This window comes from Platichthys flesus, chromosome 5 (assembly GCF_949316205.1).
Source record: "Platichthys flesus chromosome 5, fPlaFle2.1, whole genome shotgun sequence".
Taxonomy (NCBI): Eukaryota; Metazoa; Chordata; class Actinopteri; order Pleuronectiformes; family Pleuronectidae; genus Platichthys; species Platichthys flesus.
In genome coordinates, this window is record NC_084949.1 from 24569241 (window position 1) to 24591506 (window position 22266).

Sequence of the window (22266 nt, forward strand, 5' to 3'; positions counted from 1 at the left end):
TTCACCTTGATGTTGGTTGCCATCTTCCAATAAACCAAACAAAGAAGAAGAAGTAGAACTTGTCTCAGCAATAAGTGTCAATACAGGAATGTACATAATATACTTTTTGTTTTTTATTGATTGAAAAAATATAGAATCATTTGTAAGAGCACAATCCAATGCGACTTACAATGAGTGCATCAACCATGAGGGTACAAACCCAGAGCACCAAGCATCATGTAAGACAGGTCAAGGTCCTCCGAGAGGCAGTGAAAGTAGCTGGAGAAGCTCAAAGGTGTAACTCGTCATATCCCCCCCAAAGGCTTCTTCCGACTTTTGATCAAATTCTTTTTCTTTTCGCCCACTTCCACGGTTTGAGGTAATGTAGAAATCTTTTCCACCATTTTTTGATCTTTTTTGTCTCTGGTTTTTCCTCAACTGAGACCTCTGGTTCTTCAACTGAGATCTCTGAATTATCTCCAGAGACCTCGGATTCATCTCCGAAGTACTCTGATTCATCTCCTGAGACCTCTGATTTATCTCCAGAGATCTCGGATTCATCTCCTGAGACCTCGGATTCATCTCCAAAGTTACCTGATTCATCTCCTGAGACGTCTGATTCATCTCCAGAGATCTCGGATTCATCTCCTGAGACCTCGGATTCATCTCCCGAGACCTCTGACTCATCTCCAGAGACCTCGGATTCATCTCCTGAGACCTCTAGTTCATCTCCAGAGACCTCTAGTTCATCATTTGAGACATTTGGCCTTTGGGGTGGGATGAGTGGTTTATTGATTAGGAACTTTGGCTCAACATTTGAGACCTTTAGAATATGGTCTGAAACCTCTAAGTCATTGTATGAGACCTCAGATTTAAGGTCCCATGAATCAGAGCCCTCTGGTCCATCAACTTTGACCTCTGGTTCATCATCTGACACATCAGTTTCAAGGTCTGATATATCAAATTCTGTTTCCAACCGATCTCGGGTCTCTGGCAACTCATCGTCTGAGACATCAGATTCAAGGTCCCATGATTTATAGTCATCATCCCACGAATCAGTCCTCTCTGAGTTCTTCCTCTCATGATTTGAGACCTTTGGCTTATGGTCCGAGAATTTTAATCCATGGTCTTTGTCCTGGAAGATCTTCTGTTCATATCCAAAGATCTTCTGTGGCCGGTTTTCATTGAATGGATGAACTTCCTTTAATCCTATTAGCTTCCGGTTATTAAATCTGCACGAATTTATAAATTGTTCTATATTAGTAATAGAGTTCTGGTGCTCCATCTCCATGTCTTTGATTTTATCCGCAGAAGCTGCAGACTTCCTCAGCTCCATTTGAAGCTCCTCTTTGACGTCCTGGATCTTCTTTTGATACTCAGAGATCTTTTTTTTATCTTCTGAGATCTTCTGCTCATACCCAGATAACTTTTGTGTGTCCTTGGAGATCTTTTGTTCATACTCTGACATCTTTTCATCATTATCAGATATCTCTATTCGAAGCTGCTCTTTGAGGTCCTGGATCTTCTTTTGATACTCAGAGATCTTTCGTTTATCTTCTGAGATCTTCTGCTCATACCCAGATAACTTCTGTTCGTCCTTGGAAATCCTTTGTTCATACTTTGAGATCTTTTCATCATTATCAGATCTCTCCATTGTGATCTGCTCTTTGAGGTCCTGGATTTGTATGTGAAGGAGCTTTTCCTGGTCAAAGTCAACTGGATGGCTCTTGGCAGGCGGAGCAGGAAAGAAGGCTGATTGCTTCATCTTGTTGTTGCGATGCTCTAACTCTGTGATCTTTGTGTTGAGACACAGAATAGTTTGGTTCTTTTCTTGAATAATGGCCTTCTTTTTAGATACTACAATCTTTAAAAGCTCTGCCTTCCTTTTATAGAGTGATCCCTCTAAGTTCTCTTGAATGCAGGGCACATTTTGGGAGCTGGTGATAAGCGTATGATGGAGCAATGTTTTCAGGATCTCCTTCTCTGCTTTTACTTCTTCATATTTTTCCTCCATACAGTGAAGGTCCTTCTGAAGATTCCTAATAAGAATGCTTCTCTCTGCAGAAATGGAACTCCCCCTCTTAATGGTCGCCACCTCACATCTGCCTGAATAAAGTTGTTCAGTTTGGAGCAGATGGTCCTGGGTGATTCTTGGTAGTCTGTTCATTGTTGCCATCTTCCTTAAGAATATAAGCTCTTCTTCTTGTATGGTCGGCTTTTGGCAAGTAAGGAGAGTGCAGTACCACCACATCGGGTACACATGACAAGTTAATTATGTCATCAAAGGATAGTGGACTCCTAAGAAATTATTCCAAAGATCATAGGAGTTTCTTTGAACTTTTCAATCATTTCCTGTATTTCAATGAACAAGAATCAGAAAGTTTTGATGGAATTTAAAAAAAAACAAATACAACACACAAAAGTAATTTAATAAGAATCTATGATTTCTACTTTTTATATGTAACAGTTGGAACAAACCCTAGGAATTAAAATAAAAAATATATAAAAGTTTATTATTTAATGGAAAATTAAAACAATGGTTTCACGTTGAAACTCTTTCCCCTGCTCAAGACAACTCTATAAACAAAGAACCTGCTAGGAAGCTGACCTCTGGTGCTTCTGTGGGGTCTGGCGGTCCTCTGAATATCCTCACTATCATCCCCAGATATATCTGCCCCGTCTGACTGTACGCCCCCATGTGACCTGCCCTCCCCAGTGTTTGGAATCCCACCCTGTTCGCTCTCCTAACCTCCTCCCCATCAATCTCTGCAGTGTCGTCTTGGGAGCTATGGTGAGGGGATGTATTGGAAGCGTTTCGTGTGTGGGGATGGCTACGGGGAATACACACTATGTCATAGGCATCAGACTCTGAATCATGGGACGTGGGTCTACGCTCTCGTTTTGGGTTGGCTGGCATATGAGTCTAGGTCCACCAGCCTCAGGCTTGACAGTATACACAGGCATGTCTGGGTGGTTCTGTGCGATGACAAGATAGGGGTCTGCTTTCCACTTGTCTTGGATCTTATTCCTGCCACGTGGTTTATGATTCCTCAGCAGAACTCTGTCTCCAGACCGGATAAGTGCCCCACATGCCCGCCGATCATACAGCCTTTTTCGCCGCTTGGAGGCATCTTGCATCGCTGCCCTTGCTGCATCAGCTTCCAGCCGCAGTCTCTGATGATGATTTAACACCCAGTCATCCAGATTCTCTGCCCCACTATCGCAGTTGCGAGAACTTCAAGGTGTTTATGAGATCTGATTTGTTTGTATTCTTGCCATGTGTTTAAAATCACAGCAGAATCATAAAGTACCTTGGTTACCAGCTACACATGAACATGAAGACCAGAATGCATCACACAAACTTGTTTAAACCCAAAAGGAAAAAATCTAAAGCCCCTTATCAAACCTAGATTTATTTCCAATTCAAAATCTTTAAATGTAGATAGAAAACTTAATTCCATAATAATAAACCATTCATTCATTCTGATCATTAAGCTGCATCCATTTGCTAACATGAGAAAATGTTAAGTCTTAAATTAGTCCAAACCTCCACCCATGTTAAAGAAGACCTGCTCTAAATCTATGGCTTCTTCACTTGGGCCTCTTACCTCTTCCCTTCACAAACATGTCATGGAAATCGGTGAAGCAGTTTAATAGTAATCCTGTAATGTAATAAAGAATCAAACACTCAGACAGGAGCAGGTAGTAATGACTTTGAATGTTTATTTAAAGTTATTCCCACTGCACAACCTCTCCCTGTGTGAAAGCCCAGTCTGAAAGGAGGAGGATACAGGCCACTATAGCGCCACATCAACACTTTTATTAACAAGGCTTCTTGTTTAGCCACAACACCTCCGCCCCACACCGGGACGGCCCCCTGTGCTGCCCTGTGATGACACACTAGCATGGTGAGGCTAGTTCAGAAAACAACCCAGAGGATGAAGAAGGTCCAATGAGATTCGGGTGGGTGACTCCAATTAATGAATAGAAAAAAGGACGCTGTCTTACGAAATATAGTTCCACGGGGGGGTAAGGGGGCGGAAGATGTTGAGAGACAAAGAGAAAGTATTCAGTAAAAAGAATCCTCTCCTGTCCCTCCACGTGGCTGCCGATCTGCGAGGCGGGCTTTGATGATGACGCTAACGTTGAAGGTTGAGGCTTGTGAAGAAACCTCAAGATTCACAGCGTGGTCGTCGTCCTTCTCCAATCAATGACGCAGTTCCTCTCTCCTCCTTCCACACAATACGGAACGACTGGGACGGAGAGAGAACTTAAATCAATCCACTGAGCTGATGTTGACCTCTGAACACTGAGCTGCCACTAGAGGTTGTTGTTTCAGAAGTTTAAGTTCTGAAAGTCTCTTTTCTCTTATGAATAAAGGTAATAGTTATGTTTCACTTTTCTCATAGATTTTAATTCTAACTCAAAAACCATTGACTCTGTTTCAATAAAAATAATAAATGGTTTTTTTTTCACAAGAGTTTTTCCATTAATGTTGCATAGGTGAATTTTGCCAACCTCTACACTGCCAAGAACTCCATAACCTTCACTGTTTATTATATAATCTTTAATAGTAAATATTGAGATTTCTAATTAAACTGGATCTAAATGAGACTGATCTTTACAGTTTGATAGGCCCATCTTTTATCAATTATAATTACAAATTGTCTTATTCTTAATTGATGATTGTACTGTTTTTTTCATTAGTAATTTCATTATTCTTAATTGATAACTATCGTTTTAATTAATAATTGTATTATTTTTATAAATAAGTTTGTTATTTTAATCATATTTTATGATTACTAATAATAATCCAACATCAAGTCTACCTATAATTACACAACATGAGTGAAGCGGAGGAAGAAGAGGCAGATCCAGTGGATGGCACTAGTTCACCTTGATGTTGGTTGCCATCTTCCAATAAACCAAACAAAGAAGAAGAAGTAGAACTTGTCTCAGCAATAAGTGTCAATACAGGAATGTACATAATATACTTTTTGTTTTTTATTGATTGAAAAAATATAGAATCATTTGTAAGAGCACAATCCAATGCGACTTACAATAAGTGCATCAACCATGAGGGTACAAACCCAGAGCACCAAGCATCATACAAGACAGGTCAAGGTCCTCCGAGAGGCAGTGAAAGTAGCTGGAGAAGCTCAAAGGTGTAACTCGTCACATCCCCCCCAAAGGCTTCTTCCGACTTTTGATCAAATTCTTTTTCTTTTCGCCCACTTCCACGGTTTGAGGTAATGTAGAAATCTTTTCCACCATTTTTTGATCTTTTTTGTCTCTGGTTTTTCCACAACTGAGACCTCTGGTTCTTCAACTGAGATCTCTGAATTATCTCCAGAGACCTCGGATTCATCTCCGAAGTACTCTGATTCATCTCCTGAGACCTCTGATTTATCTCCAGAGATCTCGGATTCATCTCCTGAGACCTCTGATTCATCTCCAAAGTTACCTGATTCATCTCCTGAGACATCTGATTCATCTCCAGAGATCTCGGATTCATCTCCTGAGACCTCGGATTCATCTCCCGAGACCTCTGACTCATCTCCAGAGACCTCGGATTCATCTCCTGAGACCTCTAGTTCATCATTTGAGACCTTTGGCCTTTGGGGTGGGATAGGTGGTTTATTGATTAGGAACTTTGGCTCAACATTTGAGACCTTTAGAATATGGTCTGAAACCTCTAAGTCATTGTATGAGACCTCAGATTTAAGGTCCCATGAATCAGAGCCCTCTGGTCCATCAACTTTGACCTCTGGTTCACCATCTGACACATCAGTTTCAAGGTCTGATATATTAAATTCTGTGTCCAACCGATCTCGGGTCTCTGGCAACTCATCGTCTGAGACATCAGATTCAAGGTCCCATGATTTATAGTCATCATCCCACGAATCAGTCCTCTCTGAGTTCTTCCTCTCATGATTTGAGACCTTTGGCTTATGGTCCGAGAATTTTAATCCATGGTCTTTGTCCTGCAAGATCTTCTGTTCATATCCAAAGATCTTCTGTGGCCGGTTTTCATTGAATGGATGAACTTCCTTTAATCCTATTAGCTTCCGGTTATTAAATCTGCGAGAATTTATAAATTGTTCTATATTAGTAATAGAGTTCTGGTGCTCCATCTCCATGTCTTTGATTTTATCCGCAGAAGCTGCAGACTTCCTCAGCTCCATTTGAAGCTCCTCTTTGACGTCCTGGATCTTCTTTTGATACTCAGAGATCTTTTTTTTATCTTCTGAGATCTTCTGCTCATACCCAGATAACTTTTGTGTGTCCTTGGAGATCTTTTGTTCATACTCTGACATCTTTTCATCATTATCAGATATCTCTATTCGAAGCTGCTCTTTGAGGTCCTGGATCTTCTTTTGATACTCAGAGATCTTTTGTTTATCTTCTGAGATCTTCTGCTCATACCCAGATAACTTCTGTTCATCCTTGGAGATCTTTTGTTCATACTGTGAGATCTTTTCATCATTATCAGATCTCTCCATTATGATCTGCTCTTTGAGGTCCTGGATTTGTATGTGGAGGAGCTTTTCCTGGTCAAAGTCAACTGGATGGCTCTTGGCAGGCGGAGCAGGAAAGAAGGCTGATTGCTTCATCTTGTTGTTGCGATGCTCTAACTCTGTGATCTTTGTGTTGAGACACAGAATAGTTTGGTTCTTTTCGTTAATAATGGCCTTCTTTTTAGATACTACAATCTTTAAAAGCTCTGCCTTCTTTTTATAGAGTGATCCTTCTAAGTTCTCTTGAATGCAGGGCACATTTTGGGAGCTGGTGATAAGCGTATGATGAAGCAATGTTTTCAGGATCTCCTTCTCTGCTTTTACTTCTTCATATTTTTCCTCCATACAGTGAAGGTCCTTCTGAAGATGCCTAATGAGAATGCTTCTCTCTGCAGAAATGGAACTCCCCCTCTTAATGGTCGCCTCACATCTGCCTGAATAAAGTTGTTCAGTTTGGAGCAAATGGTCCTGGGTGATTCTTGGTAGTCTGTTCATTGTTGCCATGATCCTTAAGAATATAAGCTCTTCTTCTTGTATGGTCGGCTTTTGGCAAGTAAGTAGAGTGCAGTACCACCACATCGGGTACACATGACAAGTTAATTATGTCATCAAAGGAGAATGGACTCCTAAGAAATGATTCCAAAGATCATAGGAGTTTCTTTGAACTTTTCAATCATTTCCTGTATTTCAATGAACAAGAATCAGAAAGTTTTGATGGAATTTAAAAAACAACAAATACAACACACAAAAGTAATTTAATAAGGATCTATGATTTCTACTTTTTTTATGTAACAGTTGGAACAAACCCTAGGAATTAAAATAAAAAATATATAAAAGTTTATTATTTAATTGAAAATTAAAACAATGGTTTCACGTTGAAACTCTTTCCCCTGCTCAAGACAACTCTATAAACAAAGAACCTGCTAGGAAGCTGACCTCTGGTGCTGCTGTGGGGTCTGGCGGTCCTCTGAATATCCTCACTATCATCCCCAGATATATCTGCCCCGTCTGACTGAACGCCCCCATGTGACCTGCCCTCCCCAGTGTTTGGAATCCCACCCTGTTCGCTCTGCATACTCCTAACCTCCTCCCCATCAATCTCTGCAGTGTCGTCTTGGGAGCTATGGTGAGGGGATGTATTGGAAGCGTTTCGTGTGTGGGGATGGCTACGGGGAATACACACTATGTCATAGGCACCAGACTCTGAATCATGGGATGTGGGTCTACGCACTCGTTTAGGGTAAGCTGGCATATGAGTCTAGGTCCACCAGCCTCAGGCTTGACAGTATACACAGGCATGTCTGGGTGGTTCTGTGCGATGACAAGATAGGGGTCTGCTTCCCACTTGTCTTGGATCTTATTCCTGCCACGTGGTTTATGATTCCTCAGCAGAACTCTGTCTCCAGACCGGATTAGTGCCCCACATGCCCGCCGATCATACAGCCTTTTTCGCCGCTTGGAGGCATCTTGCATCACTGCCCTTGCTGCATCAGCTTCCATCCACAGTCTCTGATGATGATTTAACACCCAGTCATCCAGATTCTCTGCCCCACTATCGCAGTTGCGAGAACTTCAAGGTGTTTATGAGATGTGATTTGTTTGTATTGTTGCCATGTGCTTAAAATCACAGCAGCATCATAAAGTACCTTGGTTACCAGCTACACATGAACATGAAGACCAGAATGCATCACACAAACTTGTTTAAACCCAAAAGGAAAAAATCTAAAGCCCCTTATCAAACCTAGATTTATTTCCAATTCAAAATCTTTAAATGTACATAGAAAACTTAATTCCATAATAAAAAAACCATTCATTCATTCTGATCATTAAGCTGCATCCATTTGCTAACATGAGAAAATGTTAAGTCTTAAATTAGTCCAAACCTCCACCCATGTTAAAGAAGACCTGCTCTAAATCTATGGCTTCTTCACTTGGGTCTCTTACCTCTTCCCTTCACAAACATGTCATGGAAATCGGTGAAGCAGTTTAATAGTAATCCTGTAATGTAATAAAGAATCAAACACTCAGACAGGAGCAGGTAGTAATGACTTTGAATGTTTATTTAAAGTTATTCCCACTGCACAACCTCTCCCTGTGTGAAAGCCCAGTCTGAAAGGAGGAGGATACAGGCCACTATAGCGCCACATCAACACTTTTACTAACAAGGCTTCTTGTTTAGCCACAACACCTCCGCCCCACACCGGGACGGCCCCCTGTGCTGCCCTGTGATGACACACTAGCATGGTGAGGCTAGTTCAGAAAACAACCCAGAGGATGAAGAAGGTCCAATGAGATTCGGGTGGGTGACTCCAATTAATGAATAGAAAAAAGGACGCTGTCTTACTAAATATAGTTCCACGGGGGGGAAAGGGGGTGGAAGATGTTGAGAGACAAAGAGAAAGTATTCAGTAAAAAGAATCCTCTCCTGTCCCTCCACGTGGCTGCCGATCTGCGAGGCGGGCTTTGATGATGTCGCTAACGTTGAAGGTTGAGGCTTGTGAAGAAACCTCAAGATTCACAGCGTGGTCGTCGTCCTTCTCCAATCAATGACGCAGTTCCTCTCTCCTCCTTCCACACAATACGGAACGACTGGGACGGAGAGAGAACTTAAATCAATCCACTGAGCTGATGTTGACCTCTATTGTTTAATAATTGTGTTTCAATTGGTCATGAAATGCAGCGACAGCACAAAGGACGACAGTGTGTTGGAGTGTTACCTGCGGAGGGGACTACAGATCTCCGAGAGGAATGATTTCTTCGTTGATAAAAAACTCGATAGTCTCCTCTTCCCAGTCGTCCACGTTGCTGTCCAGCTCATCAGTGTCCACGCCTTGTGAAGACAACAAATACAAACAGTCAGAGATTTGTTCCTGATATAAATGAAGGACTGCAGAGGGAAGTGGACGGTGAGGATCATTAAAGCGAGAGGTCTCACCTCCTCGGAGCTCGAGGCGCAGGCTCTTCTGTTCCAGGTAGGTCTGTACCGCCTTCTCCCTGTATTGATGGTATTCCTCCATCATGGTCTTGCGCTTGTCCACCAGCTCCTACTCACACAGACCGACATATTGAGTTAAAAGACTTTGTGTGTGTAACTATAGATTATATTTGTGACAGCTTCATATAGACTCGTGATAGCACTTGTAAACAAGAAGCTTTTCTAATTTAAAATCACTGGAGTTACTGCAGTTTTGCTTCAAAGCTGATTTTTAATCCTCTTCCTGAAAGAAAGAAATCTGCCTGTGATGGTTTTTTTTAATCACATTATCTGTAAACTGCTTTTTACTTTATAACTTACTTAACATGTACAGAAACATGAAAGCAAATTGTAAGACATAGTTTGAGAAATGGAGTAAGTCGAACCTTGGAAGCCTTGGACTGGCTCAGACGATCCTTCTGCTCAAAGATCTTTGAGTATTTCTTAAGATCCTTCTTGATCGTCTGCAAGAGAGAGAGAGAGTTGACTGTGTGAAGAGCAACCGATCCAGAGCCATCAAGAAAATACAGAGAACATTGTGGTGCTGAGCCTCAGATCAGTGTTAGAATCAGGAGCTACAGAGCAGCTCTCATACGAGGTGTCAGAAAAGTTAGGTTTGTCATCAGTGGCTCCACACACACAAACACACAGTGTGTATATAACATCACGACAAAGTGGTACCTTGATGGAATCTGCACTGAGCAGGGTCGGCGGTCGGGCTCTCCACAGCAGCTGACAGAAGCGGTCCTTGTTGTTCTTCTGAAGGAGACGACCCTGGAACGTCCACAGCCAGTACGCATTGTCCACCTAGACACACAAACAGGTCAGTGAGAGGGTTTACTAGTTGTATTTGACAGTTTAACCATTAACTTTATTGGAACTCTTAATATAAAACAAATATATTGAAATTCTACAAATATATAAGTAGATGCACATACGTTCTGCATTGTTTATTCTGTAGAATATGTTTTCATATCAGCAAACAAAGAGTGATACTGATACGTCTGTGACAAAGCTCATATCGGAGGACTGCTGTACCTTGTGGCTCCACCAGGACACGGAGGTGACAACGTAGCGACCGGTTGGGTCCCACTCCACGTCCGAGGCCATGTAGTGCTCCGCTATGTTCATCATGGTGCAGTCTGACGTGTCCACAAAGGTGAGAGCTCCGTTCATACTATACACATGAGAAAATAACAAAGGTTACACACACACACACAGGCATCCATCAGCACAAACACACAGGTGCAAATATATAAAATAGAGCGTCAGATTAGAGTTAGAATCAGGAGCTGAGCTCTCAAACGAGGTGTCAGACAAGTTTAGTTTGTCATCAGTGGCTGCTTGTGTCTCTCACAGACACACACACGTACCTCCGGAGTCCAGCCAGCACCAGGAACTGTCCCTGGGGGCTCCAGAAAATGCTGTTGGCCTGCTGCTTGTCATACATCTCTGTGGAGACAAACAGCACAGTGGCACATTCAGTGGAATGTTTGTAAGGTGTCTTTCACTGTGCAGCACAGTGTCAAGAGAAAGGTTAACGTGTGCGTCCAATCTACTCACTTATGAGATCGATCTTGCCGTTGTTTTTGACATGATAGAAGGAGACGTTGATCCTCGGAGACTCTCCGTGGAGAACAGCGAACTTGCTGCCGTTGGGCTCCCACGCAAAAGCTATGATGCCCTCTGGAAAGATGAACACAACCGACGATAGATCAGGCTTCTTCTTCAACAACAATAGAACACAGAGTTACGTTTCCTTTGTGTGTTTATGTTCTTACCCTTCATCTCCACCACATCGACCGGAACCTGCTTCTCTCTCATGCGGAAGATTTCAAAGTTGGTGACCACACCCTAACAGACAAAAAAAAACATTTAGAATAAGTTTTCCACCAGTCGTCTCCCTCCTGTTTCCCCTCTTCCTGGTTCCTGCTATTTACCTGTGTTCCTTTAGGAGTCCTGTCCACTTTGACACACAGGTAATCTCCATTTCTCTGCCAGTGCAGTTTGCAGTCGACAACATTGAAAAGGTTGCGGACCCGGATCTCTTGACGGGTGGGCATCTGCATCAGAGTCACTCTGGCTGGGATGTCTTTGTCCTCAGGGACCCAGAATGCTAGGATGTTGTCACCAGGAGACCATGAGAAGTCCCTGTAGAAACAAACTTGTTAAATATCTACACTGAATGCTCTCACGACTGAAACGTGCAAATTATTAGAAAATCATTGTCAGAGAGTCTTACTTGATCCCGCTAATCTTGAGACTCTTCTTGTCGAGCAAGCCCATAGACTGGAAGGAGCAGAAACTTGGTGTTAAATGCTACTTGCACATTTAACACACAAATAAATAGAAACACAAACACATCTAGATTGTGTTTGTGTAGGTTTACTTACAGGAGCTTCGTAGATGCTCAGCGTGTCTGGCGTCATCCTGGCAAAGAACTTTCCATCATGGCTCCATCTGAAAACAGGTAAATGACATTCAAACACCACGACAGTAACAAGTGCAAAAACAGTGAGGTTAAGAAATTCCATTTTAGAAGAGGAGAAGTATAAAACAAACTCACTTGAATATGGGCCAGTGTGCAGAGCTCTCACAGTGGAAGCCTCTCTTCTTCTGTCCGGTCAGGATGTCCCAGATGATGATGGCCTGTGGGTCCTCCTTGGTGTCCATCAGTGGACTGAAGGTCACCACGTACCTGAGGACATCACAACCGCACAGAAATCTCAGACTCTGCTCAGTTCAGCCAACAAAGTCCATCATTGTTTACATCCTGCCTGCGCTTTTACTACACATTAAGAAGCATCTCATTGTCATAAACCATGGGATGTAGAAGACCACATGATGGACAATGGTCAATTCAATCTATCATCCTTATTTAGGACATTCTACTGCTTTTCCTTCTCAATAAAATGTTAACATGGAGCCTGTGTGCGGCTGAAGACACTAACCCTGCAAAAAAACACATTTTACAATATCTACATCAATCTTTTTGAAATGGTGAAGGGGAGTTTGTCTTTTGGATGACTGCAGAATAATAACGAGCCATATTCCATCACTGTAATTTAAAATTTGATTTCAAAAGAGCAGCATTAAGATGTCAAGCTGTGAATCGTCTTCATCATTTCTAACAGTTCACATCCCCGTAGAACACTTAATGAGTATATGTACAGTCACAAGCCTTTTATCAGCTGCCAAACAGGAAGGTTGATTACCTCTCACACGGTGAGAAGTCGATGAGGGACACGCCCTGATGGCTGAACCTCTGAATCTGCTTGAACTTCTCGCCGCCCCACAATGCAATACCACGCTGGTGGAATGTGGCCAGATAGGTGCCTTTGGGAGACCAGCGCACGTACGTCTCTGTCCAGCGCTGGAAGAAGACACAGAAACATTATTATTCCAGCCGCTGCTGAACCACGTTTCACACAAATCTACAAGTTGTGCATTTGCCAGGTGTGAAGAACCACTTACCGCCCTCTCTTCAGATACGATCGGCTCCTTGGGATCATTTGCAAAAATGGCGGTCCGCTCTCCGGCTTCGTAGATGACACTGTACTGGTCACGACAGTCTTGATCCTCGATCCAGTGGCGCATGTTACCCTGAACCGACAGACAAAGACGCAAAGTTAATGGAACGTAAAGCATGTTGGTCATTAAATGGCCATTACACTGTGTCCACTTATTTAGTAAAGAGTCGGATCTGTTAAAGGAAACACTCACGAAATCTTTGAAGGGCTGCTTTTCTGGAGTCTCCCACTCATCACTGATGTTCATGTACCTGGGAAGATGAAATGGGAAACGTCATCTTATTGTGGCCTACACGCTTGTTTGCATGTTACTGCCATGTTTTGTCCGACAGTGCACACTCACTTGTCAAAATCGGTGAAGAGGTTGACCCTGAACGTGTGCTGTTTGTCCAGCTTGTAGCCATCTGCATTCTTCACTGCCTCGAGGGCCTGAGTGGGAGCAGCATACTCCAGGAAGATGTAACTGTGTGTACAAATGAAGCCATGAGAATCAAATGAATCTTAAATTCAACATTAAGGCAGAACAAAGGACACGAGGAGTTCACATCACACGTGTGAGACGACAGGATCGTACCCTTTGGTCGTGCCCTCCACCACTGGGTAGAACTCATTGGTGATCTTGCCAAACTTGGAGAAGATCTTGTGTATGACGTTCTTGAGCTTCTCCAGACGTTCTGGGCCCACCTCTGGAACATTGTCCACCACCACCACGGAGTCTATGCCGTCAGCCTCCTGGGGCTTGTCCTTCAGGATGTCCTCGAGGAGCTCTATGGAGGGGAAGGAGAGAGGGATCAGGGCGGGCAGCAGCAATAACAGATCTTTTATCTGATGTGTCCCGGTGCTTCTTAAAACACTCAGATGACCAAAGAACTCAAATTCTGAAACTATCGATATCCCTTTTAAATACCAATGGCAGGTATCAAGGGGTCAATGTCAAGATTTCCCAGTAGTTAATTTACCCAGTGTTGATACACTGTTGGAAAGTCCAATGATCTGAATCAGCCAACTTTAAAAAATAAATGAATTAAAACCTGCATTGTTTGCTTGTGACAGCGAAATACAGTTGAATACAGAAGTGCTCCAATGAATCCTACTGTCGTAAAGATTACAACATGTTACTTCAAACTTTACACATTTGGTTGTACTGTGTTTTCTTGAAACTAATTATTCTCTGTGATAAAGATTATGGTGAATCTGTGAATTGTATTGTGTATCAAATCTCAATTACATGTCCATGTCATGTGGGTTTCAATGGCAACATCATTGCCCAATATCTGATTTCGTTATTACCAGAGATTGGTATAACCACTGGCCAATGATTCATATCAGTCAGGCTCTAATTGTAATATACTGAAAGGTGCTACCAATAAATGATACAAATAACAACCACACAGAGCGCTTTAGCACAAATAGCTCACATACAATTAGGGCTGCAATAATTAATTAATTGAATTCTGGAATACTACAAGAATCCAGTGAGTATTTGCTGCTTCTCTTTGGCTTATGATTATGAATGAGATTTTCTTGCCAAGAATGTGAAGGGGTCACTTTAGCCTTTGTTAATGAATCAACTGCATCAACCAAAGACTGTAGATTCAACCGAACCCCTGCACCCCCCACAGACCGTGTCTGTATCATTGGGTGTATCACTCATTGTACTGATGGATTCACAGACATCCCCGGAGTCAGTGTTTAAAAAAGAAAAGAACAGCACCGACAGGAGCCCCTCGGACGTGTGGGGGCACTGGAGCCCACAGCTGGTGGACGGTTAGATCGCGTTTTATCTGCCGGGGATCAGGCTCATGGATCAGCCCTTTATCTCCAGTGTGCACCGAGGCGACGGTTACAAGCAGCCGGACTCGTGTGATCCACAGTTTGAAGGGTCACAATGGAGCCTCTGCTTTTCATTCACACACGTTCACGATGCTTCCCCGGTAGCTTCCGCCTCCCCGCGGGGCTGGTTAATGATCCAGTGACAGCGACTGGGCCACAGCCTGCAAGCGCCTTCAGTGGGCGGCTAATCGTCGGCTAACGCTAGCCAGGAAACCCTTTAAATGAAATATATTCATTATGCTAACTTCTTTAACCGGAATCCCTGGAGATACATCGGACAAGCTGACGCGGTAGCCTCCGTAGCACCGCTGCCTCAGAGCCCGCTGAGGCTAAGTGCTAACTGTTAGCACCAGGCCGTAAAGCCGGCGTGTTTCCTGCCGCCGCTCACCCTCATCATCGATGTCATCCACGAAGTCCTCCGGGTCGCTGAAGGAGGGCTCCTCCTCGTCGTACTCGGGGTCGTCCACCATGTCCACCGTGTCTTGCATTTAATAGGCCTGGGAGACGGATGCACGAGCTTTAAAAACAAAGCTGAAGCGAGGGGAGGCTGGCGGTGTCGGGCCGGTGTGGCACCATGTGCGGCTACGGGGAAAATGGACGATGCGGCGGAAACGTCGCGCCGGATCCGGATCCAAGGGGAAGCGGCGCTGCGCGGAAAAAGCCGAGCTATAAAACACATGGAACTAACAAAGATGGCGCCGTGTGCGGATCGTAGCCCTCTCGGTTTGTTTACAGATCTGTGAACAGTGCTGGTGGGGTTTATTTCACGGTGACGCTCATGTTTCACCCGGAAGAAAGAAAGAGACACCCGGGAAACGTCACACTGTTTCCCGCGAGATGCTCGATTAGAGAAACTACAAGGAAACAAACTACAGCGTGTGCTTTGTATGTTTTTAGCTAGCACGTGCTAAAAACACAGCTTCTTCCTCGTGTGTTGTCTGTGTTGGTTGTGAAGGGACCGGAGCCATGGACCGGGAGTGTGTGTCGCTGCTGCCCCGGGTGTGTGAGGTGCTGCGGGGCTCAGGGTCCTCTCTGCCCGATGACACCAGCCTGGAGAAGCTGCTGGACTGGTTCACGGGACTGACCGAGGCTGGTCGGTACCCTTCAATAATCCCGACACACAGACACACACACACACAGAGAGACACACAAAAGTTTTAAGTTGTTACTTTCAGGTCCACATTTTAAAAACAGGCATCAATGGTTGTTGGACATTTTCCACTGACATATTGAATAAACAGCCTTAAATCAATTGCAGTTTAAGTTCTTTTTTCTTAATTGATTAATCAGTTTATTGCTTTGATTGTGATCTTTATTTAAAAATGTCCCTTAGACGGCTCCTGTAACTTACACATGATGAACGGAGCTCATTTCCCAAATAACTGTGTGTATTAAATCTCTTATTTTTTACGTTTATAGGTGGATCTGTGCAGGAGACGTGTCCATGTCTGCTTGAGTTCATCTCCGCTGTGGTTCTCAAAACCTCCTCAGACCCTGGTGTCATCTGCTTCAGCCTCAAGCTCTCTGGTTTAATAGCCGCCACGGAGCACGGCTTCAAAATGCTTCAGGTAGAACTTGTGTTCTTTTACTAAACTACTATCACTCACTGTTGTAAATCCAGCTGATTGTACCCCCCCCTCCTCCTCCTCCTCTGTCATAGGGATCCGTTCTGGACCTGGCGTTTAACCCCCAGCACTGGCGTGACGCCGGGCTCTGGGAGGATCCCTGTATACGGATTGGTTGGATCCAGGGCTTGAGGAACATGCTGCAGCATTCGAAGGCTTTTACTTTCTTTGTAAAAGCAGGTGAGTCTTGAAACCTTCTCCTCACATCATGTTAGGTCTGACAGAACATTTTTACCATTTGAATAGTTTTTTTTGTTCCCCAGATTTCATTGTGCCACTCCTGCAACTTCAGACGGACTCGAGTCTGTTTGTGGCCTCAGCTGCGAATCAAACGCTCGCCCACACCCTGATCTTCTTTCAGCCGGGATGTAACGGCACATTTAAGGATCCCGGGAAAGTCGAGAGGACACAAACCTCCATCGCTGTCGGGGAGCCCCACAGCCAAGATTACTTCGCTGTGCTCGGGACAATCGCACAGTTCCTCAAGGAGTCGCTGCTTCCCAAAGAAAACACTGGGCTCCATCAGAGTCAGCAGGTTCTCAAGCTGCTGGCTCTGCTCCTGGCCCGGGCCCGGCAGCCTCTCCGGGACGAGCTGCTCGGGACAGTCTCCGACTCTCTGCAGGAGCTGGTGGCGGCAGGATACAGTCAACTCACCCTCCCTCTGATGGACATCATACTGGCTGCATACAGGTAGAACAGCTCGCCCATATGGTTTGATGGTTTGAAGATATTAGTCTTGGGAACAATGCAACAAAGCATCATATGTAAAGATGGAGAACATGACAGCTCCACTTAAAGTGAAGCCACAATTGGTTGATTGCCCCCTGGTGGCCGGCTTAAACCACAGTTGGAACCTAAACACAACGTAAAAAGAAATACATATTTATAACAAAGTTCAGATTTAGGTTGAATTCCTCCGTGTTTGTTTTCAGCAGCTCCAGCACTGATGACCGTGTCCCGGACCAGCGTGTCACTCGTCTTCTCTCGTCCATGCTGAACATCACCAAACCCTCGGACCTCATTGGTGCAGCGGCTGCTTTTCTGCGAGCAGGTCGTCATAACCAGTAAGAATCTGTTCACACTCCCACAGGTTCACCAGTACAACTTAAGTTTGAACTGGTTTTAGTGTCATTCTCTGTGTTTCTCTTCCTCAGAGACACCGTCCACACAGCTCGGGCTGTGAGAATCCTCCTGCTGCCCCTCCACATTGTCACTGGTCAGTCTCTGCTGGGCGCAGACACCACAGGTAACACACTGGGAGGAACACATTGGAGAAGTGAACAGGTTCAAAGTCCATGTGACTGATTTATTTTCTGTTCTCGCAGTAGAGGAGCATCGCTTTTCAATTGCCGAGCAGCTGAAGATTAAAAACTCCTGCGTCTCAATGATCTGTGTGTGTCTGACCCACACACCACCGATCACGCTCATGGTGAGAACACAAAGACGTCTGGTTCCACAGGAGGAGGAAACACAGAATTTATAATGTGTAGCAGCCTAACATCACCGTCTCTCTGTTCTGTTCTGTCCCCTTCAGCCTCATGACTTCCTCCCCTGTCCTCCGGTTTCAATCCTCACGGCGGTTCTGTCCTTGTTGAGGATCGTCAGTGGAGACTCTTCCTCCCTGTCCTCGGGCTGCTCGGAGGTTTTCAGGAACCTGGTTGGATCTGGAAAAGTTCAGAAATGTGCTCTAGAGGTTCTGACGGGTCTCAGCAGCAGCCCAGGTAGAAACTCCTGCTTCACTCACCTTCATAGATACTGTAATGGACAGCGTGTGTAGGTGGACATTAAAGTAAATTAAAAATAAGATTAAACATATTAATAATAGTACATATAATAATTAACAATTAGTCTAAATAAAAATTAGATTATAATTGAAATTTTCCTTGTGTCTGTTCCAGGAATGAAAGACAAACGGACTGAGGTCGTTTCAGTTCTGATACAATATCTGAACAACCCTGACTCTGACCCTACTGTAAGTGTGTGTGTGTGTGTGTGTGTGTGTGTGTGTGTGTGTGTGTGTGTGTGTGTGTGTGTGTGTGTGTGTGTGTGTGTGTGTGTGTGTGTGTGTGTGTGTGTGTGTGTGTGTGTGTGTGTGTGTGTGTGTGTGTGTGTGTGTGTGTGTGTGTGTCTGCTATTTTTTTTTTTTTTTCAAACTTTATTTTTTTTTTTTCAAACTTTATTTTGTCATTGATATTCTGCATTAATAAGAAGTTAGGAGTCTCGTCTAAAACCAAGAAAAACAGTTCCAGAGCAGAAGTTCACTCCAGGGCTGAGAACTTTCTGTACTTTTACTAATTCAGACCCACGGGTGACACCATGACTCACTGATTGTATTATACTACCTATATTTACCTCCGTTTTAGGGCCTCAGGGATTAAGTTCTGTCCGTTAACTAGCCTAGAAAATTTAAAAATCTTTATTAAGTTATTCCACATTGCTGTGTGTGTGTGTCTAAGGTAATGCATAAGTCGTACCAGGCCTTATTGAAGTTATTGAGTGTGTGTGAAGACGTCTCCTCGTTAACAGAGAAACTCAAACAAGGTAAAGTTTCCCTGCAGCTTTCTCACATGTACTCTTCAAACTGCTCTTGTTGTGGCTGTGTGTTGTGTTAGTTACATTCTTCTGTGTGTATCCGTGTTAGGTCTCATCGACGTGGTGAAGAAACGTGTGTGCGACATGCGCTGGGAGGTGAGAGACTCCACGGTGGAGTTTCTGGGGAAACTGGCAGGTGTCCTGAAACAAGGCGAGGAGACGAGTGACGCTCTGCTGGGCGGCTGCTGGAGCACTCCTCTCCTCAGGGAGGCGCTGCAGGATCCAGAGAGCTACGTGCGGGCCAGTGCCATCGCTGCACTGGCGCAGACACTGGAGCCCAGCTGGCACCAGGGGGCAGCGGTCACACAGGGGCAGGTAGGCCAAACACAAACAGGACACAATGATGAGCAGCTGTGTTACGCTGAATGAGGCTGATTGTGGCTTTAATCGGTTTTTATTATAAAGTCTTACATCATGAGCTCGTGCAACGACTGTGATGCGTCTCAGGCTGCAGCTCAGGCCTTGAGCGGGTCGTCCACTATTCAGCAGGCTCGGTGGTTTGATTCCCAGCCATAGTTTAAATTCTTGGTTCCCCTCTTACTTGAGGGAAACACCTCAATGCCATCACTCGTTCATGAACTTGTATCATCTCAAATAGCCAACTGCACCACGCCCGTCTCCTCCAGTTCATTTAAGATGCACTCGACTCAAGGGATGGGGGGGGGGGAATCGATTCAGTTAGGAATCGCGAATCTTGTGGATGACGATTTTAAAATCGCCAAGCTGCCGCCCAAATCGATTTTTTTTTTAACCAATGGGAGGGAGGAGCAACCTCACCCCAGAGCATGTGGACCAGCTCTTGATTTTTGCACAGTTATCTAAACATACCCTTTGCATGGCCTACATGCAAACAACATGTGAAGCATAGCCTACTTTTTGTTTATTTCAAAGTTTCTATTTTAAGTAAACTTTTATTCATACTATTTAACTTACCTTTCTTAATCTGTCAGTTTGTGTGCAGTTGACAGGGGCTATACAATAATAGGGCCCATTTGTATTTATTTTCTCTATTGGCTGCCCGGCAGTTATTAAGTTAATGTTAATATTTAGGAATTAAAACTTGAAATAAAGGTTGTAAAGTGTGTTGTATTTGAAGGTATGTTTCAACTGTTTTCCATGGTACAACATTTAGAATAAAATTGATAACCAAAAGAAAATCACAAGAAATCTTAATATCGTATCGGCACCTCAGTATCGTGATCGTATCGGGAGGTTCTTGCCGATTCCCGTCCCTTCTCGACTCTTTCTGTTTATTTCTCTGCAGACTGACGTCGTGACCCGGCTGCTGGAAATTCTCTCGCAGGACACGGAGGCGTTCGCCAGGAGAGCAGTTGTGCAATATTTCATCGCCTGGTTTTCTTCTCGTTCCTCCCACACATCTCCTCTGTCGTCCTCCTCCTCCTCCTCCTCCTCCTCCTCCTCCTCCTCTCTGCAGACGAACTCTGTGAGCTCCGTCCTCTCTCTAGGCAGCGCCGATCTGGACTGGGAGGTCAAAGTTCACACTCTGGAACTGGCCGAGCTGCTGATGGACGAGGCCTGTTCGGGTCACAGGGGTTACAGGAAGGGCTCCGAGACGCCTCCTGCTCTGCGTCACCCATACGCTGTGATTTCTGCTCGGCCTCTTGGAGAGGGGGCGGAGTCAGATGTGGCCGGCGTGTTGAGGAATCTGGTGGAGCAGGGAGTCGTCTGGGCTTTGCTGAGTGGTCTGGTGGACTGCGATAGGCCCGTGGGTCTGAAGGCCTGTCAGCTCCTCATTGCACTCAGGGACACTGTCTGCCCTCGGCCGCCACCGGATGCGTCTCCTGCCACGGCAGCTGTCACCACGGTGTCCTGTGAACTGCCGGGATGCGGCTGGGGCCGGGAGATCAGAAAGATCCCGGGGATGAAGAGGTTGGATCGGGTCAAACAGGCAGACGTCGCTCCTGGGACTCTCTGTGGTGAGGTTGGGATGGAAGGCGACAGTGTGTGTGTCGGTGTGTGTGACCTGTTGAGCTCTCTGGGTTTGGACGAGAAACTGGACGAACTGAGTCAAAGCAGTGACCACGTCCACAACTCTGCTCTGTCTCTGCTGCAGGACATTCTGACCGCGAGCGCCGCACACACCCAGCAAGACGCACAACCAGGACAGGAAGTTATAGTGGACTGTTACTGACACACATACACACGTACACACACACACACACACACACAGTGTTGGTTTGTTATCAGTGAGGAACAACACTCTTAACTCTACATGTGCCTTCATGCTGCTAAGATCGAACCTGACAGATATCGATTTTTTGGGGGGGACAGATGCTTATCTAGATGTTTGGGGTATAAAATATTTCCACTATCGCCATCGAGAAAAAAAAAATGTAATTGAAGTTTAGTAATTTACAGTTTAATCAGAAACCTTTTTACATAAATAATGAAAAACACAAAGATGACCAAATGTGTAGACTTCTAATTAAGAAAATAAAGATGATTTCTAATGTAAGATGTGTATTTTTCTCTATATAACATTAATATACTGCTGTTACATTTGTCTTTACTCCACCGGCCAACACTTTTACTTGACCCGAAGCCAAAAATAGATATTTCCTTTGCTTCGTTTCATCCCTTGCTCGCCGTCGGCTCTCCAGGCGGAATCAACCCTTCGTCTCCTCCGCTCACTCGCCCTCTGGACATCCACACAGCGGGGGGGGGGGGGGGCGACAGCTTGGCACAGTCGCACCTTGTCTGCGGTGACCACGCAGCAGAGGCATCACACGAGCAGCTCCTGTGCTGCTGAAGTTGAGCAGATGACACGGCTCATTAAGCTGAAACATGTCCTGTGAAGACACGTCCATCAGGATAAAGAGAGAAATATCACATTCATACTTTCAGTTTAGATTTCCCCCCCCAAACTTATTATAATTTCTTTCGAACCAATAATGACTCTTACACATTAATTGACAATCAAATCCAAACATGACTCTGCTCTGCTATGATCCGCTCCTCTGTCCGCCGAACGTTCTGTGCACAAAGAAAATAATTAAATCTGAAATAAAATCAAAGTTAGAATTAAGAGAAATGAATGATTATATTTGAATTAGAATGGTACGTGAAGAGACCCATTTAAATCCACTTGGGTCCACACCTATCAATGCCCTCAACCTTCCTGGTTTCTTTCCCATTCAAATTAATAAACTATTCTCTGAGAAACAAGCACAAACGTTACATCTCACAGTGTCAAA

At 44.4% G+C, this 22266-nt stretch overlaps 2 protein-coding genes and 2 non-coding genes across 5 annotated transcripts; 1 reads left to right on the plus strand and 3 right to left on the minus strand.

Moving 5' to 3' along the window:
• Positions 1-8532: 8532 nt before the first annotated feature.
• Positions 8533-15437, minus strand: eif3ba (eukaryotic translation initiation factor 3, subunit Ba). The gene is made up of 19 exons (XM_062387281.1): positions 15223-15437; positions 13576-13768; positions 13345-13464; positions 13195-13252; positions 12946-13074; positions 12687-12844; positions 12038-12169; positions 11865-11931; positions 11714-11760; positions 11412-11622; positions 11253-11325; positions 11035-11157; positions 10845-10923; positions 10510-10648; positions 10153-10278; positions 9858-9935; positions 9433-9541; positions 9215-9327; positions 8533-9086 (listed from the first exon to the last, which is right to left on the minus strand). Exons 1-18 carry the CDS (start codon positions 15320-15322, stop codon positions 9227-9229), a joined length of 2043 nt encoding a protein of 680 aa, XP_062243265.1. The 5' UTR covers positions 15323-15437; the 3' UTR covers positions 8533-9086; positions 9215-9226.
• On the minus strand, positions 10018-10102 carry LOC133954531 (small nucleolar RNA SNORD60). The gene has a single exon (XR_009920792.1). It is a non-coding gene; the product is annotated as a small nucleolar RNA SNORD60 (small nucleolar RNA).
• Positions 10735-10813, minus strand: LOC133954536 (small nucleolar RNA SNORD60). Its single transcript, XR_009920797.1, has one exon. It is a non-coding gene; the product is annotated as a small nucleolar RNA SNORD60 (small nucleolar RNA).
• A 125-nt stretch (positions 15438-15562) lies between the features above and the next one.
• Positions 15563-21527, plus strand: brat1 (BRCA1-associated ATM activator 1). 2 transcript variants are annotated; one of them, XM_062387283.1, is made up of 12 exons: positions 15563-15927; positions 16254-16402; positions 16495-16639; positions 16723-17149; positions 17395-17523; positions 17614-17705; positions 17785-17888; positions 17994-18180; positions 18358-18431; positions 18916-19000; positions 19101-19366; positions 20316-21527. In XM_062387283.1, exons 1-12 carry the CDS (start codon positions 15801-15803, stop codon positions 21201-21203), a joined length of 2673 nt encoding a protein of 890 aa, XP_062243267.1. In that variant the 5' UTR covers positions 15563-15800; the 3' UTR covers positions 21204-21527. The 2 variants fall into 2 exon arrangements, with proteins under 2 accessions (XP_062243267.1, XP_062243266.1); XM_062387282.1 differs by having other exon boundaries at positions 15564-15927; positions 17392-17523.
• The last annotated feature ends 739 nt before the right edge of the window (positions 21528-22266 follow it).

What these genes read in the sequence shown, in the direction of transcription:
- brat1 (XM_062387282.1), top strand. Translation starts at nt 15,801, where the DNA reads ATGGACCGGGAGTGTGTGTCGCTGCTGCCCCGGGTGTGTGAGGTGCTG. An exon ending in CACCACCGATCACGCTCATG is followed by an intron (nt 17,889 to 17,993) that starts GTGAGAACACAA and finishes TGTCCCCTTCAG; the next exon opens with CCTCATGACTTCCTCCCCTG. An exon ending in GGGTCTCAGCAGCAGCCCAG is followed by an intron (nt 18,181 to 18,357) that starts GTAGAAACTCCT and finishes TGTCTGTTCCAG; the next exon opens with GAATGAAAGACAAACGGACT.
- eif3ba (XM_062387281.1), bottom strand. Translation starts at nt 15,322, where the DNA reads ATGCAAGACACGGTGGACATGGTGGACGACCCCGAGTACGACGAGGAG. An exon ending in TGTCCTGGTGGAGCCACAAG is followed by an intron (nt 10,279 to 10,509) that starts GTACAGCAGTCC and finishes TTGTGTGTCTAG; the next exon opens with GTGGACAATGCGTACTGGCT. An exon ending in GCGCCTCGAGCTCCGAGGAG is followed by an intron (nt 9,328 to 9,432) that starts GTGAGACCTCTC and finishes TGTCTTCACAAG; the next exon opens with GCGTGGACACTGATGAGCTG.